General features: G+C 31.3%; 1 protein-coding gene across 1 annotated transcript; it reads left to right on the top strand.

The window, feature by feature from the left end:
• Nucleotides 1-5,798: 5,798 nt before the first annotated feature.
• Ir40a (Ionotropic receptor 40a) lies at nucleotides 5,799-19,889 on the top strand. The gene is made up of 15 exons (XM_089701096.1): nucleotides 5,799-6,045; nucleotides 7,027-7,120; nucleotides 7,674-7,769; nucleotides 8,085-8,221; nucleotides 10,940-11,099; nucleotides 11,756-11,859; nucleotides 12,133-12,226; nucleotides 12,609-12,767; nucleotides 13,236-13,389; nucleotides 13,967-14,199; nucleotides 15,523-15,682; nucleotides 16,038-16,134; nucleotides 16,692-16,842; nucleotides 18,057-18,150; nucleotides 19,598-19,889. The coding sequence occupies exons 1-15, from the start codon at nucleotides 5,870-5,872 to the stop codon at nucleotides 19,777-19,779; spliced, it is 2,091 nt and encodes a 696-aa protein (XP_089557222.1). The 5' UTR covers nucleotides 5,799-5,869; the 3' UTR covers nucleotides 19,780-19,889.
• The last annotated feature ends 1,680 nt before the right edge of the window (nucleotides 19,890-21,569 follow it).

Raw genomic sequence — 21,569 nt, 5'->3', positions numbered from 1 at the left:
TAGTATTGCGATAGTAATTTTATCGTAAATTTCAAATAACGTAAGTAAACTCTAAAACTTCTTAGCGAGTACTTTTCCTACTTCAACGAATAGATCTTAAAGCATCTTTTTATTTATCCTTTTAAGGCTGCCATATTGAAGAGATTCATACAATACAATGCAGTCTATTAAGTGCTTTGTTAATGAAAAATTAATAATTCTTTGTTAATAATAATTCATGTTTGAGTTATAAAAGGCGGTTTAAGGACTGGAAACAATTGTTATGGAAAGTCGCTAAGTACTTGACTACTGACCAAACGTAGTTTAAACTTTAAAGTTTTAATAATAGAAACGTCTTATTCCACTGACATTATAAACGAAAATATGTGAGGATTGGTGGGTGGAGGTTTATCATTTAAGTCACGGAAAAATCTAGTCGGATCCGAATAATATATTTTGTTTCATACGTAGTCTAATGTCCGGTAGTCTTATGATATTTTTATAGATAGGTACTGCGCTGGTCAAACCCAGGACTCCAGCTAGTTTTATTGAATTTAGAGCAACATCCCTATGTGGTATATATGCTTTTTTTTCCTGCTTCCAAGTTGTTTTAGTGTTAAAGTAAATTAATTGTAAAGTAAATTATTATGAATAACACTAAGAGAAGAAAAATTAGAACATTTTTTTTACAAAGTCATTTTTGTTTAAATTGTAAACATATTTATACTAGTCGAACATAAACACCTGTCTGCTCCAGTAATAATATCTACCAGACAACCTTTAATTTAATTCCGTAGATATTAACAACAAACATAACAGGACACAGAATGCAATTAAGTATAAAGTTCTAATCCAGATTAAACTGATGCAGTATTTATCCAGGACATAAATAGTGCATCAGCATTAGGTCTCAAGTTATACAAAGTGACTACTTAAGCACTTGTGACTTATATTTCCTAACTTATATATTATGTTCAGGTATATTAATATATTTATTTAATAGCAGAAATCTGAAAGTAACTCTGTCTGTCTGTCCCTTCTTCATGCCTAAACCACTGAACGGATTTAGATGAAATTTGGTGCAGAGATAGAGACCTTATAAAGGACGTAGGATAGTTGAAACTAAAGAAAATAGTTTTAATTGGTTAGCTAATGAATTGTTTAAAAAGATTTAACAATTTAGCTATCATACATACACTGTATTATTCAAATAGTATTAAAACAAAGACTTTTACATCTAACAGTTCTAGAAATTTCCTGTAGAAATAAAACGGTGTTAACACTTAAAATAAAAGTGACGTAGGTAGTAACTATTAACTAATCTACGTTCACAGTAAACGGTAAAGTGTTCCAAATCGGGTTTAATAATAATTAATAAATTTGCCTTTTAACTGCACTGTAAAATGTTTAATTTATCATGCACCTAGTGAGAAAGTTCATAGACTATGTGCGGCTTTTATCACTTTATAATACATAATAATAAAAAATATCTCCGCCGCGTCTGTTTGTATGTATGCGATAAACTCAAAAACTACTTCACCGATTTTCATTCTGTTTTCACAAATAGATAGCGTGCTTCTCGAAGAATGCGTTAGTACATAATTTGTTAAGTTTAAGAAAATGCGGGTGAAGCCACGGGTTAAAAGATAGTCTTACCACTATAAACATGAACGAAGACTCCTAAAAATTTCGTACACCCTCATACACGGTCCATTTGACAAACACCTATTGACCTCAGGCTCCATCAATAAACTATAGATTTAAGGGGCTAAGTAATTAATCATGTGTTAAAACGATATGTGACGAACTCTGTAAAATAAAATAAGTGTATTTTTATCAAAGCTAAAACAAAGGAAAATATTAAATTCACATCAACAAATATACGGTTCCTAACTTTTCGCTAAACGAAACAAAATTTATTTAAACTTTTTGTACGTAAGAGACAGACAACTCTTCGTTCTGAAAAACTTTTAAACTGGGGCTTTTATATCTAGACTTTCTCATATAATAAATCAAGTAATATTGCAAGTCTATTGTCTACTGCTCATATATCATATTATAATGAAACAAGGAATAAATTGTCTTATGATTTATTTCTAAGCATACATAATATTTGCGCGTTTTTACTTGTTCTTACTTACCACCAAAAAATTATTCCACAAAATTCATTATTATTTTATTAAAATTTTATTAAAGTCAAATCAATTATGTAAGAAAAACGTCAAACCTCGAAATAGAACGCAATTATTAACTTCTAGATCAACAATGTTATTTATTCCATTAAAAATCTTTTCTGTTAAAATTGTATCTGTTAGGAACTGCTACAGCAATAATACCTCACGACTTCTTAACGTTTTTCCTTTGTTTATAAAATTACTTTTCAGCATTATACGGTCTTCGAGGTGTTGAAGTGGTTATTTATATTGTTCTATTTTAAACTATTTCGAGTACGTTGAAATCTAAAGGATCAAATAAAATGTGTTATTTGTTTTCAATACAAGTAGAATAATCTTTAAAGTATTCTTAAAGAATGCCACTTTCATTGACTCTACATTCTTTCTCTTTATTATTCGTATATTTGTTTACGATAGGAGATTTATATTACGTAAAGTGTAATTAGGAAAAATAAAACCTGACACTCCAATCCAATATCGATTAGTTATTATATTTGACTAGTTAAACCAATAGTTAAACAGATCTGTGTATATTATACATATTATAAATTAATTAACAGTGCTAATTGGCAGAGACCGGCAATTTGTCGAGGGTAATATGAGATGCATCATTAAATCCTTGAAATATATAATATATGTAATATACTTACACAATGTATTTCTTCTTTGTCTTATATAAAACTACATAGCAAAAATATATTTTTTATAAAGTCAATTTAAAATGGTAGCAAATTACCAGTCCAATTATTTATTGTACAATAGGGAAGCGCTTGACCACGATCTCGCCCGAAGGTATGATGTGGCCTAAGATAGAGCGCGCTTCCCTAGAAGGTACCTGTTCACTTTCCTCTTCAAGACCTCCACATTGTACTCATCGGAGAACACAGATTCAGGAAGCATGTTCCAGTCCCTGATTCATCTAAAACAATTCAATCCCAGGCCATACCAGATAGACTAACTATAACATACGTCATACATATTAAACTCATAACTGATTACCGTACGTACGTATGAGCTTACTAAGTATAAGCAAGCCTATGCAGGTTTAGGATACCGTCGAAAGGAACCGTCAAGCGCCTCAGAGTAGCTGTCACTTGTCTTCGTATTCCCATATTACATTATTTATTACACATAATGCACGTATTGGGGCGCACGCGAAAATGTGGCTTATTTACATAGCACAGGGATAATATTTCGTTAGAAGGATGCGGTATCTTCTGGTTTGGGTGTTTTGTTAAGAGCGTTAGCGTGAAGAATTTTTTTAAAGATAATATTTATTACTTAGTTTCTATCTAAGCGTCGTACTGTTTATTGAGCCTCAATTCATATGCTTATATACATATATGCATTTCATCTCATTAAACTTCTAGAAAAGATAATGGATTTTAAAATTATTAAAACACCCTACTATGGTCTCGCTGGTAAAAAAATAAAACCAATAATTCCGGAACAGTTTGAAGATTTTATGTAATTCTTTCAAAGTTGATTATCACCAATCAAACTCAAACTCAAACTCAAACATTTAAAACATTATTTATTCAATTCAAACATTTATTTATTCAATTAGACTTCTTCGAGAAGCACTTTTGAAACGTCAATACATAATTTTAACATCTACCACCGATTCGGAAAGCAGTATCTATGGAGAAGAACCGGCAAGAAACTCCATAGTTGCTCTTTTAAATCATTTCAGTATTACAATTTAATTTTACAAAATATGTAACTGGATAATATGCCAAAGAACTGTCCTGTGGTTATTACGCGAGAACCCTCCATGGGTTTTTATCTTCTTCATAGTCTACTTCTATAATCATAGTATTTTTCTATAATCTACTTCCATTTCCTAGGTCAGTGCATATTTTAATACAATTTCATCATAGCCTTAGTATTTCTTATAACAATCTCTAAAAACATCCCGTCCGCCTAAAAAACATCTATCATTCCAAAACTTGTACCACCTTCAATCTTCTATCGCGAAGTAACGCTTGCGGGATCGTGGTCTTGAGTTCCCGCCCGCCGGGACCTCGGCACAACAGGTAATGGAAGGTTCAGTAGCTTCCTAGTTTTAGTTCAGCACGTACCAAATATTATTATCATACAATATGTAGGATGGCTCCTTACTATCATACAATATGTGTGGGACCCAAATTGGAAGCATGGACAGGTCGAAGACTGGAAATTGCACCTTTGTTCTTAGTATACATCAATGATAATATAAGCTGAAAGGTGAAGATAGATTACTAACACTACATCCGATCTTGATATCGTTATCGTGAAGACAATTCTGGCTAATTAGCCATATTGCAACGCCCAGCTCCCGGAGCACTTTTAGCCTATCTACCTTACTACTTATAATATCATTGGTTAACATTTTTGTATTCTTATACCACAGATCTTTTTATTTTTTTATATTCTTTCTTTTATTTCTGTTTTGCGCTATCCTTGTTCTTCTCACATTTCCTTTCCTAACAGGTTGCCTGGAAGAGATTGCTGTGTATAAGGCCGCCTATTGAGCAAAATTGTTGTACCTTATTAGTTTGTACTACATTTCTTAAATTGTTTTGTACAATAAAGTGTTATAAATAAATAAATAGATCTTATTGTAATTATTTATGTAGAGCGAAATATCCTTCCTGAATAATATTCATACTAAACCCGATACCCGTTACTAGCTTCAGAATATTATAATTCCAAATCTTTAACAGTTAAACAATTCGAAATACATTGAAACGCATGCGATGCATAGCTAATAAACTTCAAGAGTACATAATTACGCTGGACGTTATTAAATACGATAGTTCACATTTGAGGGTAGTAAATTATTAACGTCGACTGTTGACAGCACTCCATTTGAAGTAGTACGCTTTAGAGACCTTTTACAATGAGCGTTGTGGATTTGGAATATTATGTTTTATTTTGCGCGGATTTTGGTTGTTGTTTACATGAAATGGGTTAGTATACTTTGGTTTTATATGCAGAACAGTGGAATTTAATTATTACTATGATTAATAGGAAAGAGCAAAAGAAAATACATAATTTTATTTATCTTAAAAGTTATTTTTTCTAATAGTCCATTACCATTAACAACGTGTTTCTACATACTGCTTACTCCTATATCGAAACTCTATTGTAGTATACAAAAGCTTAATTTTCTTATACAATAACTAATAACTATGATTCCATTAAAATGAAAGTCACAAAGATGTAAAAGTGACTTAACCCGTTTGCAAAGTCCTACGTCTGAAGGTAACACGGTAAGGCTTTTAAGCCATCGGTCATATAGGCCTTTCCGATGAAAAGTAGCCACTTACCTTGTCAAACGCCAATCCATATCCAAGAGACGTCATACTGGGAGGTCAAAGAATAAATTTTTATAGGATTTCCTTATCATAAATAAGCATTTTTTTAGCATAAACATTGTAATATCTATCATGCAACATAGACATACATACATTTAACAAAAATGAAAGGAAAGCTTAAAATGCATTGTACACAAATAGAACAGAGAGTGTACACCAATACAATCACAATGTTGCTGTAAAATTCTGTTCTTTATATTATTTAAAAATGACTTTTAAAATTTTCTTTACAAAAAATAAAAACTATAACGTGTCACGTCTGCACATAACATAATCTATATCTTTATTCAAGACGCCATAAGACCCGACCATTCGTCATAGAGTAAGTCTAAATATGAGACATTCCATGTGACCATAATGTTCGCACTCTTGCTGTTTTTGTTCCACCTAAATTCAGTTCGTACCTCGTTCATCGATTATTCTAGACACGTGGAGAAACTTCCAAAAAAATCCTTCAAAGCTATTGTGGATATCGCCGTTGGGATACCTACTAAATCTTTAACAATTGTAAGGGGAAAATCTTTTGATATCAGGTATATATTCTTTATCTTAACTATGTATTTTCCTAAAAAAAAAATAGTTGTTATTTTATATTTCTACTCTATATTTCTAATCTGAATATCTGTAAAGCTTAAAATATCATCATCAAATTCAAAACATAACTTCAAATAAATACGATTTAATAATAAAAATATTTTTACACATATACCTAATCTAATAAACTTAATTCTTAGAATGGTAACGGACAGAAAAGCAATTTAATATTTGGTTTCCTAAGTACGTTATAAAAAGAATGAAAATGGTAAAATATTTTTGTCAAAACTACATTATTTTGTTGAAGCACCGCAATTTATAATAAAAGTCAATTTGTGACTCAATGTGTGACTCTACCTAATATTATTTATTTGCTTCACTTATTTTTACTTTATTATAATATTTGAACACGAGTTTTATGGAATTTTCTTAATTTATTTTCATCCATTCGTACATAATATAAACTTTAAATAAAAATTTATAGTTATATGGAAAAGTTACAACTCCCCGCTACTACAAAGAAATAATATAATATGTATGTAGCTGAAAAGTTGTGTTTGTGAAAGATTTTTATCCATTTCATTAATCAATAATACATTCTTCGTGCATTTTATCAAAAATAGATTTCAACAATAGCGAAAATAAAACATTATTTATTTTTTAAACATCCTACACATTTAACTCAATTAAAATGTTTATAAAAGATTTTCTCCCGTCCGCAGTAAATGCAAAATAGGAGAGCTATTTTTTTTTTATTTTGTTTATGTTTTTTGAGACAGTCGAAAACCCATGTGCGTCTGAATTTTTTCTTACTGATAATAAATGGATTTAAGATTTTTCTTAATATGTATTGGTGAGAAGTTTTGTTAACAAATTATTTTAGTTTATGGTTACCAAAATTTTCCATCCCCTAAATAAAAATATTAGTAGTAAATATCAGTAGTATGGAATAAAAAGCCTAACAAAAAATTTGATTTAAGGGACGACGATGAATACCAAATGATTTATTCATTATGCCAAAACCAAATACCTGTTATCAATATGGACTTTTTGACAAATGACAGTAAACTCGAGGTAAGCATACCGTTCAACATTTTTCATTGACAGACTCGGTACGTAACATACATATTATAATATAACCTATAAAAATGTTTTTTTTTTTTTTTTGTAAAGGAGATAATGGACAGTTCAAATTAAAAGAACGAATGAAATGAAAGTTATAACAATGACCCAGCTATCAATATTATGTTAATATTATGTTACTAAAATAAGTTTTCGAAACTACTTGTTTAAAACAAACAGGCTATAATTTAATATGTTTATTGTTATAAGCACAAAATTTTGTTAATCTTGTAACTTTTGTTTATATTACTAATCAAATATTATTAGATCACATAGAATATCATATTATATTGCAATAACGTATTCACAAACAATAATATTATTTCCGTGTTTCGTTCGTATATTATAAGTATCTTCTCTTGCTACCTAGTAAAATAAAAATGTGCCTTTGATTTTTTGTATTTTCTTTTAATTAAAAAAATGTGATATAAAAAATATTTTTCTTGAAACTATATAAATCTACTAACTTCTTTTTGGTTTTATTCCTATATAAATATGTTTTCAGTATTTCAAGTACCAACGGGATGGGCTGGACACATCAGAGGAGCGAACCAGTCTAATCCTCTGCGAACCGCAAGAATGCGAGACCATAATTGCCGAGGTTGCTTAAATAACGCGGAAAGTTATCAACACCTCATATAGCTATACAAATTTTAAACACAACACAACATTTTAATGATATATTTTTCTGTTTATTTTATAAAAGTTTCATATTGCAAGTCTAGTTGTATTGCTTTTTATAAGTGCATGCTATATTATGTTTAAACATAAACGATGCACGCTTAGAAATGTTCTCTTAACGAACGTGCACTTTTAATACGGCGAAAGTTATGAAAATATTTTTATACGCGACAGCGTTACATCGCTAACAAAAAGCCCTCGCAAACTTCATCTAACGCCAAACTTTTGTTGCCAGCTAACAGAAATAAATTTAATCCACCGCTCGATGCTATATATTTTTTACTGGCAACACGGGGTCGTGAGCAAGAAGTTTCGAGACGGTATGAAGGAGGCGATGAGGGTCGCAGTCATTACTAATCCTAGATGGAACGTGTAAGTTAATTAATTGTATCTTTTTAATCACGTGGGCGGTGTTTATTTTACTGTTCGACGTAAGGTGAATGAACTCGGAGTTGAAGAAAATGGAAGCGCGCTTGATTACTTCTTAGTTCTTGTTGCTTCGCATAAATGTCAATTTATATGTCTTTAAAAAGGTTTTTTATTTTAAAATTAAACTTCTAAGCTTAGATACAACTTTCGTAATGTACAATAATTACTTGTATAATTTTTCACGCTCTAGGAAAAAATACTTCACTAACTCTCAATATTATGCTATTCAATCTAATCAAATCTTTAACATAAAAGAATCAATTGAAAGACGATAACTAACTACCGATTTATCGAAACGAACCGCAGAACGGCGAAGTCCCACGCTCATATCTCGTTACAAAGGGTCAGGCTGAATTTGTTAAATAAATTTTGTACCCAATTTAATGGATTCTAGCAAATTCAATAGCCCATAAACATCTGTACCTAATATTCGATGTGAAAGCCTACTAGATAAATAACGATTTATCAAACCCAAAACGGCTCTAGCTACCCTTTCTATCACGTTGTTAGCACATAAGTGCGAAGGAGATAAAATTCAACATTAGTGGGAAAACGACCAATAAATCAATACAGTAAACCACATCGTAAATCAACGCAGCCGATACACTAAATTATAATGAATTTGTGATTACCCTGTAATAAAATCTGTGTACTGTACGTCTATAGTTGCTCTAGTTCTACTTATTTCAGTATAGCATTGTACGGCTGTACCGATTCTGATTACAATATTAACTATTCATGGTCAAACAAGAAACACTCCAGCACTGATAAACAGTGGACTATGCAATATGCATATGCTGTGTTGTTTCATCATGAATCATCTGTATACACAATCCTATTTCTATTACAGACTCCCTTAATGTATACTATAACCCTGCTATAAAAGAAAACATATGAGAAAATATAATATGATAGAGAGCGTATGAGGAATATTTTAAAAAACCTGTGGTACTTCACTCTTGAATTAAAAATCAACTAAGAGTTAAAAAAGAGCGTGTGTTCCGAGCACACGACATGTCAGAAGTGAAACTTCTTTGGCAATATTCAAAGATACCAAAACATGACGTGACGGTATTGCCATGACGCGACCTTGAAATCCCAACGCACCTAAAAAATTTCACTTCAATATTCGAATGTAGATGGGATCCGTGTGAATTGAATTTCCTTTTTAAGAGCCAAAAATCGTATTATCTTAAGTAGCGTCATCAAATATTTATAAATTGAAGTTAATGCTATAAAATTAGAAATTTCAATAAGAACCTAAATCAAAAATAAACAAACCTACAAAACTGAAGGAAATCTTTAGTTAAATATTTTATAGTAGTTTAGAAAAAAGGCTAAAATAAGGCTATTGAATTATCAGTTATATAATAAACATATAATTTAAAGAAAACGTTAAAATAAACTAAACATCGCATATGACAGATTTCTTCGATTGAGTTTCATTTCAATGTCTTTTGTTTCTTTAAATAAAAACAATATCTGAATTAAATTAATTTAAAGCAAACATAATCACCATGCGGTTTCACTCTTGAAAATACAATAATTAATTCATCTTTGATTTTTATTTAAATATGTTATTATAATAATATGTGAAGTCTGATTAGATTAATTGCTAGTAAAAATATTAAAATATACTTAAAAACCTCCAGTTTTTAATATTCTAGACAGATTATCCATACACAAATTTCCATCTGTTGCTTCACCATAATTAAAAGGTTTTCATTGTTATAAAAAGCTCGTAATTACTCATATTATTTTGAGCATACTTAATTGGTCTTACACTTAATTATATGAATAAGGATATTTTAATTTTCCCTTGATGTTTTCCAATACTATAATGATACCACGATAAATTTGGTAGCACTATAAATTTATTCTCTGTACAATTGTCTGTATTATTCGTACAAAATAGCAATATTCAGTCACAGTTCATTAGACCTGGATCGATCCGTGAATTTTTCCTTCAACACAAGAAAGCTTCGTCTGATTACCGTCCGTTCGGACGCCTTTATTTCTAAAAATTACATTTTTCTCTGAACCCAATACAATACAAAGCGTTGGACAATCACGTATTTTGTAATTCGATTGTACGAAACACCGATTGAGAATTGCCCAAGATATTTTTTGAGTGCTAAAGAAATTTACTTGGCTACAAGTTTAACAATAAATCACTTTATATCGAAATAGCTTTATGTCGAAGCTGTTAGTAAGGGCGTTATTAGAATCCACTTATTTTATCCAATACAATTTCGCAGATGTGTTGTTTTGAATTATTTTACTGGAAAAGTGGAAAAGTAGATTGTCTCTGCTTTTATTGATTGTCTCAATTTATGAGTGATATTTTTGGTTGCAACTTTAAAAACATTTGCTTTAATGTTATGCTATAACTACATAGTATAAAACAAAGTCGCTTTCCGCCGTCTGTATGCTTAGATCTTTATAATTACACAACTGATTTTGATGTTTTTTTAACAGATAGAGTGGTTCTCGAGGAAGGTTTTAATATATAATTTGTTAAGTTTTAGACCAAGCGGGTGAAAGCTAGTATAGTATAATTTGATATATAAACATGAAAATGATATAGGTAACATGCGTCTTAGTTCGTAAGCAGTGTAAGCTTGGACAAAAAAGTATTAAATTCGAAAGAAATTCTTTCAGGTATCGTATATACTACAATCAGGCAACACCAAACAACCTGAATAGTCTGTCTCTAGTCAACTGGTGGTCTGGGAAGCTGTACAAGAAGCCAGTGCTGCCACCAGCCGATAAAGTTTATGGAGATTTTCATGGGAGAGTATTTCATGTCCCCGTTTTGCACGTAAGTTTTAGGCATTGTAATTTATTGTATGGATGGATGTATCATGCTTTATTTGGAATATTTTTTATAAAGATATTTATATCCAATAAATGTTTGAGTTTAACCATCTAACTAGTAGTAGTAGACTATTGTAAATACTCCCATGTGATTCATGAGCTCGTCTGCTCGGTTTTGTATTAAAAACTAAAAATAAACCATACCAATAACCCTATGAACCTAATGCAAATAGCGAAATATATTCATTTGTTACTAGGCGATATATTATTTCTAATTTACAATTAGTTATTAGAGTATAGTATTATATTATATGTGTAATTAGCATAATTATATTAGTTAAACAGCGCATACTCAGTCTCTCATTATCAATCTCTATGTGTGCATGTTTACGACACACTACATAAAACTCCTGCATTCTACTCCATTTTTAAACTTTTACGAATTTTTATTGCGAATCTACAATTACACGAACCTATAACAAGTTCAGTGAAAAACTTTAATTGCTACGTTTTCCACGTAATCTGAACAGCAATTCATATTTTCTCAACTTTCGTAGTTTGAAGTTTATTAAATATTGGCTTGAAATAGCATGCCAATAAACTCATAATATAAGAATAATCCACTTCAAGAGAGATGAAGTTAATTTATAATTTTTCAAGGCGCCCCCGTGGCATTTCGTGAAGTACCAAAATAAGTCAGTGAACGTCACGGGCGGCAGGGACGACAAACTTTTGGCTTTGCTCGCTAATAAGCTTAACTTCAAGTATGTATTCTTGATAATATTTTTATGAGATTGAGAATTAGTTTAATGATTATGGATTTGATACTATAAATTAATTTATTTATCTATATTATATATTCAGTTTGATTTTGTTCTAAAAATAAATAATGCATGCCTTATAACAAAAGACTAAGAAATGTTTTTGAGGGGTTTTTAAATGTTAAAAATAGTAACAATGTTCAATTTGTATTTACGAAAATCTAACAGCACTCAAGCAGGTTAATTCTTAGATTAATTTATTATATTATGTACCAGATACAAATACTACGACCCACCAGAACGAAGCCAAGGTTCTATGATTTCTGGGAATGGCACTTTCAAAGGAGTTCTCGGATTAATATGGAAACGAGTAAGTCTGAATATAAAAATACTATTTACATATTATTGTGCTAATAGATCATTTCTTAGAACCCATCCACTTACTTTTAGATTACACAGACAAATTAAAATAATTTAGTTCCATCTTCCACGTGGGACTTCAGATTATTTTACTTTTGTGGTTTATCAAAACAAATAAAATAACATTTAAAACTCTTTAATTAACAAGAAAGAGCGTGTGCACCGAGCACACGTGTCAGAAGTGAAACTTCTGTGGCAAGATTCAAAGATATCAAGTCGTCGCTGTCGCCACGACGTGACGCTATTGCAATGACGTGATCGCAGAAAATTCTCTTCAAAAATATTCTTTGCGGTTTATAAATATGAATTCTTTAGAATTATTTGTTCCTCAGCAAGCGGACTTCTTTCTCGGTGACGTCACTATAACATGGGAGAGGCTGCAAGGGATGGAGTTTAGTTTCCTCACGCTAGCGGATTCTGCTGCCTTTTTGACTCACGCGCCTGCTAAGCTAAGCGAAACGCTGGTCATCATCAGACCTTTTCATTGGCAGGTAATGTAAATATTTTACTTATGTACCAAACTTAATAATTTTATAAAATCAAGATGGTCGAAGTAACTCCTTGATATTGATATACAAATTACTAAATACGCTCTAACATTTTGGTCCAAAAAAATACAAAGGAACACATCAAAAAAGTTCACGTATTGAAGTCACAGATAGAAAGGTTAACCCAAAATGGTGTGTGATAACCTTAAATAATTGGAGTTTCTTGCCGATTCTTCTCCGTAGATACTGCTTTCCGAATCGGTGGTAAATGTTAAAAATATGTACTTAATGACGTTTCAAAAGTGCTTCTAAAAGAAGTCTAATTGAATAAATAAATGTTTGAGTTTGAGTTTAATTTAAATATAATTGTTGTGGCTAAATACAAAAATACCTATCTAAATAAATATCTATCTCTTTATCTCTCTCTACCATTCCCAATAGTTTCCTGTCTTTCTTACCCTTTTAATACAGGTGTGGCCGTTTGCTGGTGCTACACTATTAGTGATCGGTCCAGCTTTGTGGTTTGTGATAGCAGCACCTTCCTTCTGGCAACAACGGAAAACGGACTTGGTAAAACTCCTTGATGAATGTTGCTGGTTTACTACTACACTGTTCTTGAGGCAGAGTAAGTTTTGTGGACCATACATTATACCATATACTTTAATAATCAAGCAAATCAACAAATCTACTATATAAAAATAAGTCGGGTTTTCCTTCCTGACGCTATAACTCCAGAACGCATGAACCGATTTCCACGGTTTTGCAATCGTTGGAAAGGTCTCTGGCTCCGTGAGGTTTGTAGCAAAGAAAATTCAGGAAATATTTCAACAGAAAAGCGGGAAGGCCGGGAAAATCATTTTTCACATACAGCGCCTTAAGTAACATTTCGTTTGGTGTTTAACCCATTGAGCCCCGAACGGCCCGATCGGTCCACGACACAATAGATTTTCTGTTGTGTCTGTGATTCCGGGGCCTGAGTTATTACACTATGAAGGTGGTATTTAAACATAAGGTGGCGAAACGGAGTTCGCCGGGTTTGCTAGTCATTTATAAATGAAGAATAGCGATAGAATATTACTTAACACAAATACTTTCACTAAACTTCTATTTAATACCAAAGCTATTTATTACGTACTGGCTGACGGTAGTGACATTGCACACGCAGGTATTTACTGACCTATCCCTTAATTTAATTATTCCAGCAACAAACAAGGAACCTTCTCAATCACATAAAGCTCGTCTAGTATCCATTCTTATATCTCTTGGAGCGACTTACGTCATTGGTGACATGTACTCCGCAAATCTTACAAGTCTCATGGCTCGACCGGCGAAGGAACAGCCTATAGGAACATTGGAAGTGCTAGAAGAAGCTATGAGGAAGAAAGGCTATGAACTAGTAGTTGAGAAACACAGCTCATCATTGACTATTTTACAGGTAAATTAGGAAATTAAAATTACTAGCCCACGTCAATCCATATAATTAATATAGTTTTAAAAACTCTTGAATCATTATCCTTGATACATATTGTCCATTTAAAATGAGTCAAAATCGAGTCTAAAGGAAAGTTTCATACAGACATATAGGTGAAGCTAATTTTTGCGTGTGAAAAATTAATAAATATAGCCCCTTTCAATTAGAAAAGTAATGATATTTAAGCCGATGAAATCATTTTAAAAAATCGATCTAGAACCCATGGACGTATAAAAAAAGACGGACACCGTATTACGAACAAACAACGTGAAGCCACCATAGTAAGCTAGCGATCGTGTAAAGACAATAAACACGCACACACTCTCACCATAGTAAGCTAGTCGGCCGCCATTACGTCGTGAACTACCGACTGATTAACTGCGTCACTGTTTCACAAAAAATATTTAAAATGCCGTCTTGTGTGGTTAAATGGTGCCGCAACAGTAATTTTAAATAACAAAACACAAGGGATTACATTCCACAGGGAAGCAAGTTATTTCTTTTATGTTTTAATGACAAAATTATAACGGCAAAATTTATAGAAAAAAAATACAGCCGCCATTGTCATCAGGACAGCTGTTGCCATGGCAACATGGCACACACACATGGATGTTTCGCCGCCATTACTAGGCTTCACTCAATGTTTAGGCGATATACCGTCCGTCTTTTTTTATACGTCCATGCTAGAACCTTTTTGCGTTCATCTATTTCAAACAAAAGAAGATCCAGTAAATTATGTGGGTATTGAATGCCCAAATAAATATTAAATTGTCACAATATATAATATAATATAAATATAATATAAACAGCAATTAGAGCTAAATAAAAAGATAAATATTACTTATTTGACAGTAATAAATGAGAAACGTTTCCATTATGGAGGTAAATTACATAGATGTAATTGATTACAAGTTTTGTTTGTGTCTAACTTCTGTTTGATGTTGTGGTCTTAATTTGGTATATTTGTTGACGTGGTCTAGACAACATCTAACGTAACAGTAATTAGTCGTTGATTTTCCTCGCTGATAACGTGCCCTTGTTTTACATTGACATTGTACTATTATGTATATAGTATTATGTAATGTATGTAGTATGTACTAGTATGATGATGTGAGGTAAAATAATATTGAAGTCTCTAGTTTTTTTTTAACTTTTACAGTTAAGTATTCTACACTAAATAGAAAAAGATCGATATCTTTAATTTAGTGTAGAAAATAATAGTGTTAAAATCAATTCTGGGTTTTTTTTTCAAAGAAATATAATTATACATACTACCAATGCTTATAGAACGGGACAGGAGTATACGGCTCTCTCGCTCGACTGATGAAGCGTCAGAAAATCCAGCGAGTGAGGAGCATTGAAGTGGGGGTCCGTATGGTGCTGTCCAAGCGTCGGGTAGCCGTCTTGGGTGGACGAGAGACCCTGTACTATGATACTGAACGATTTGGTAAAAGATATTACATTTAAACAAAAAGTTTTTATTCCTAAAAGTCTCTACAAAAGTCAAGAATAAAAATAAACAGTCTTTAAACAGTTATGATATGACGAGATATACTTACCACCACGCTACAAGTTTTAGCGATAAAACAGTTACTAGTGTTTAAAATGATGAAAATTAAATTGGAGAAAGATATTACCTACCTTTTCGATTGTCCGTCCTCTATTGACTCAAGAAGGTCCAGTTTATTTGACTCATAAACAAATGTTCAAAACCGGTCAAGCAGTTGTCTATTAGAAAAACAAAAGCAAAACTTAGAATATAGCCTATAGCCTATAGTTACTTACAACAAAATTCCATACAGGTTCACACAATTTCCACCTCAGTGAGAAACTACACACCCGATATTCAGCCATAGCTCTTCAAATCGGCAGCCCCTACTTAGAAACCTTCAATAATGTGTGAGTGTTTTGATTCGCTTATTTTTCTTTCATATTATTTCACTTCAACCATAAACGAAAAGGTAACAGGGATTTCGTATTTATTTTCTGCAAAGCTTTCGTGTTGTTAATTTAGCTTGTCACGTATTCTATTAAAACGTCGTGTTCTTTTCAAATATAAATAGATATCATGATATTAAATGGAAAACAATTTCGATAGAATATTGTTATAGATATAAGCACTTATAACTCGTAGTGGGAGATGTATCGATAGAAATATCATTTTAGATTTTACTAGCTTTCCGCCCGCGGCTTCGCCCGCTTTCTCTAAAATCTAATAAATTATTAAAAAACCACGTCAAAATCCGTTACGTACTTTTAAAGGTTAGCAGCATACATAGTTACAGAGAAAGCGACTTTGTATTATACGATGTGAAGCGAAGAATTGTTACGAAACTAATATTGTAGAAAAAATGCAATACTCAATCAAAAGTACTTTTAAACATGAAGCATAATAATAATTATTAGTCTTTTATCTCTTATTTATATTAATCTGCCATTAATATTCCTTCATTCAGGGTAATGACGTTATTTGAGGCGGGAATTCTCAACAAAATTACAACCGACGAATATAGGAACCTTCCAGAAGCATCTAGACGTACTTCGAAGGTCACGGAGAGTGAGAATAAGGAAAGTAGTGATGGCGGAGAGAACGGCATGGCGTCACAGGTTAATAAAATTTAAAGAATAATTTTGTTAAATGATAATTTATAATTTAATACAAGATTATGAAATTAGAAAAGCTCTTGGCGTCGAGTTTATTTTTAATTAATGGCGTAAATATTACTGATATATATTTTTATTCATTATTAATCAATATTTCAGGCCAGCGGAAGCACGTGACTTTGATCGTATCTGTTTTTGGAGCCAAAACTTGGTTTATTTTTTTCTTAATATTATATTTTGTTTTTAGTAAAAGCTGTTTTTTATATATAACCGGCATTATTAGTTTATTCAGTATCTATTATTTTTACCCGACTGCCAAAGAAGGAGGGTAATGTTTTTCGAGTGTATGTAAGTATGTATGTATGTCTTTTCCTTTGTGACCACCTGTAGCCTAAACGGCTTGATGGGTTTTGATGTATGAGGTATCGTTAGATTTGTCTTGATTACGGGAGTGTCATAGGATACATTTTATCCTAAAAGTCCCACGGGATAAAGACATAATAATATTTTTTCTAAATTTCCCTTTATTTAGTGTGCAGTCGGGTATTTTGTTTTTTTAATAATAATCTTGTTATTGTATACTGTTACTCAGTTTGAATGCATTACTATGAAACTATTTTTAACCAAAACTATGAATACATTTCTACAAAATAAACATTTAAATGAACGTGACATAATAAAGTTTTTGCAAAAATAAGCAGCATAAGTGCTCGAAATTTTTAATTTTTCACTTGTTAGTTCTTTAGTTATAACGAAGCAGTCTCTTGTCAGCGTTTGAAATTAACCAACATTCTACTTTTTATATAGAAGTGCTTTTTACATTTTTGGTGAAAAGAATTTTGTTTTTAATTATATAAAAATTCCTTGGGGAAGACAATCACGTCAGGTCCAACAAGTCTGCAAATATAACTCGATTTTACGAATTCTCAAAAATAAAATAGCTTTCTATAATAATTATTATTGACTTCATGTAAAATGTGTATATATTTTATTATAATCTTCTTCTAATATATAAAAATGAATCGCAAAATGTGTTGGTAAGCGCATAACTCGAGAACGGCTGAACCGATTTCGATAATTCTTTTTTTATTATATTCCTTGAAGTACGAGGATGGTTCTTATGTAGAGAAAACGTAAACATGTACCACGGGCGAAGCGGGGCGGACGCTAGTATTATTATAAAGATTTAGACAATTAAATTATTTTATTATTTTTAGACGCAAAACGAATCAACAATAGGATTGGAACCCGTTTCTCTTACAATGCTACGCGGAGCTTTTTGCCTTCTAGGAGTTGGATATTTATTAGCAGGTATGTTTTAATATACTTCATATTGATATTTAATAATTTGATAAAAATAACATCTATTAATAAATTAATATATATAGCTAATTCCATATTTTTTTAATATAATTAGTGAATTATTTCTTATGGCACTTGAAACATTAAAACATTCATAAAGTCTGAAGCAATTTAAGTATTTTTAAACTTAAACTCATATCACCAGACTTATTTTATTGAAAATATATTTAACTAACAATCAAAACATTTAAAAATCATAATGAATATAAGATTATCTCATCTTAATTTCACAAAAAAAATAGAATTTCTAAACATCTCAGAGGAAACATGAAGCGTCGTCAACGATGTCGTTAATTGCAAAAATTCTATTAGTTCTTACATTTCTCAGTGAAAATATTTTGAACGTCGGAGCTCATAATATTCGGGTTGATGAGGGTAATTCTATTAAATTCCAGAATATAATGATCTCTCATTAAGTCGGAATGAGGCTTCCGTTACTCTGCTATATTGGATCGACAATTTTCGCGGCCGACCAGAACTAATTAAATTAATAAACAATCGAGAATGATCTTATAATCCATTACTTCGATTATTACTTGCCGTGATTTAGACGGGCGTTATTATAAAGGAGACTAGAATAATATATGCACATGTGTATATCGTATAGACAAATTCCAAGCTTTGCACTATTTTATCACAAAGTCTAATAACTTTAGCATTGTGACAATAAACATCCTCCTTTTCTATTAGTCTAAGCGTGATGATATATAGTCTATAACTCTATAGCCTTCATCAATAAATGGGCTAACTAACACTTAAAGAATTATTCAAATCGGACCAGTAGTTCCTGAGATTAGCGCGTTCAAACAAACAAACAAGCAAACTCTTCAGCATTATAATATTAAGTATAGATATAAATAATATCGTTTATATTTCCCAACTTTGCATTATTTTATCCCAGTTCAGTGATGATGATGATGATGAAAGTTATTAAAATAAATATTTGTATGTAATAATGAAGCTTGGTGCCATATTGTACGTATATACTACGATTGGATTATATCCCGTTAATGAGGGATTCGGGATAATTAGGTATATTCATTATTTATATCATGTTCCATGAAACACGATATTTATAAATATTATCTCATATTAAGTTTCAACTAATTCTACAGTTTTATAAAATGCTTCCTTGATACAGTAGTTTGTTGGGAAGAATAACTGCAACATTCTCAATGCAATATAGGACGAAAACATCGCAATTTTTTGATAATTTTAGTACAATTATTAGCCTTGCATTGTCTAATAAAAACGCCTAACCTAGGTTAAATATACTCTTTCCCAAATTATATTGGAAATTACTGGTGTAATAATAGTACTACATATGTAACAATAGTACATGTCAAATACATTAAGCTATTATACACCAACCAGTAATACCACCTAATACTTTCAGCTCTAGTATTGAGTGTAGAAGTCTGTGTACACCGTCGCCGCATGATCACACCTAAGTCTATAATTGAGAAGACTCCAGCATCCCGAATGAAAAGAATAAAACGCCATCTTAGAAGACTCTTCCGCCACCTCATACGAGCTTTTCATAGGTTCATTGATAACGCTCTAGGACCAGTGTATTGAACGTAAGATTAATTTCACTTTAGGATTTAATTTTATAAGTATATTAAAGATATCATGTCTTTAAAGATTAGTTTGATCCTTATTCCAGATGTATTAGATGTAAGCATACGTTTTTTGTAGTGATCAATAAAAATGTTAATGTGGTTAGTGTTTTTTTAATAAACATACCTTAACTGTCATAATATAATCATTTCCCTACAAATATAATGTAAATCCAACACAAAATGGGAGCTGAATACCGAGAAACTGCAAAATACAAGATAATTAGTGTAGGAACACACTAGCGCTGTTTGAGTAGTGAATTATCAAATCCTCATTAGGGCATGGGTACAAACGTCCCCCCAATTAACTCGATTCGGCCGGGACCCCAATAAAATGAATGTTCTACAATATAGACATAATAAGACGTAGCACCAAGTTTCGGACACATGGTAATGCAAAATGGCGAGCAAGAAAAAAATTATAAAACAATTCAATTTATATTAAAATGATACTACATATATAGTCTACATTTTACGTAATTTCCTTGTATACCATTTATAAAACAAATGAGGGATTGGGCGTATAAAATTTCATACGATATTTAGAGCTATCGTTGTACTGTATGTATGTATGTACCTAAAAAAAATGTATGACACAAACCACTGTTAATGTACTTTGAATAAAATAAGAGCAATACGCACTTGTCTCATTTCAAATAGTTTATAAACAAGAGACGATCATTCCTATAAATTATTTAGACAATTTTTTTTTCTTAAATTATCTGCTTATTTTAATCTATTTTAAACATTAAGTAAATATTATGCATAAATAGTACTTGAAAATACCTCTGATTTTACCTCAAATAGCTCATTCAAAATATGATAATCATTCGTAATTAATTCATAGAAATTCTATACACCGTAATTAACATTTAAATCGAGTCTATCAACCCAAGAAGCCGTGTGTATAACAGCGAAAGATGGCAGAATCAACCTCATTGAATTAGAAAGGCGGCGAGAACTCGGTAATGAAGTTAATCTTAGACGGGTCTTATAATGTCTACGTCACGCTCGCAAATTTCAACTAATCCACTTATCTATATCTGTTTAAAAACAAACTCTAAAAACACAGAGACCCGGAGACGAATTAGATCCGTCGTGCTCAGGAATAAATTTTGGCAACCCTACATCAAATGGAGTATTAATCCTAAATTGTGATGCTTTGATGGTTTATGACTTGAAATGACCAAGGTTGCAAATGACAAGCAATGAAAATATATAAATGCTGTTAGGGTTGAGATTTAATTGTTACTTGTTGCATTGATACAACTTCACTGGAGAAAACTTAATGCTTTTTTAATTAAAAAGTTGCTAACTCATGTTAATTGGTTTTTCTATAGCTTTCTATTAATTTAATAATACTTTTAATAACAAGATAATAAACACTATTAAATAATTTATGATTTTATAATACAGTGACTATAAATGTATAGCTGAGATTTGTATAACCAATTTTAGTCCTTACGGAATTTTTACCAGATAAATCACTTTAAAAATGATGTTTTATTTTTCTTTCTACTCTTACGTTATTTTTGTACTGTTTGTACTGAAATATAACATACATAAAGCAATTAATAAATCGTCTTAATGTAATAATGAAAAAGAATGAACTAAATTCTTACTTACCTCCCTTCACAGTCAACCATTGTAACAACATGTTTCTTTAAACTACCTACTTGATACATTTATTTTAATCGACGCTTCCTAAGTCCCAGCTACATTCTACCAAACAGCTTGGAAACCATAACA

Source organism: Colias philodice, chromosome 11, assembly GCF_061535455.1.
Source record: "Colias philodice isolate Cphi_HAF_F1 chromosome 11, ilColPhil1 Martin Lab GWU primary, whole genome shotgun sequence".
Classification (NCBI taxonomy): Eukaryota; Metazoa; Arthropoda; class Insecta; order Lepidoptera; family Pieridae; genus Colias; species Colias philodice.
Note: the sequence above shows the minus strand (reverse complement) of the source record. Positions and strands in the feature narration are given on the sequence as shown.

Coding starts and splice junctions, on each gene's coding strand:
- Ir40a (XM_089701096.1), top strand. CDS start 5,870: ATGTTCGCACTCTTGCTGTTTTTGTTCCACCTAAATTCAGTTCGTACC. Junction 12,227..12,608: donor TCGGATTAATATGGAAACGA/GTAAGTCTGAAT, acceptor TTTGTTCCTCAG/CAAGCGGACTTCTTTCTCGG. Junction 13,390..13,966: donor TACACTGTTCTTGAGGCAGA/GTAAGTTTTGTG, acceptor TAATTATTCCAG/CAACAAACAAGGAACCTTCT.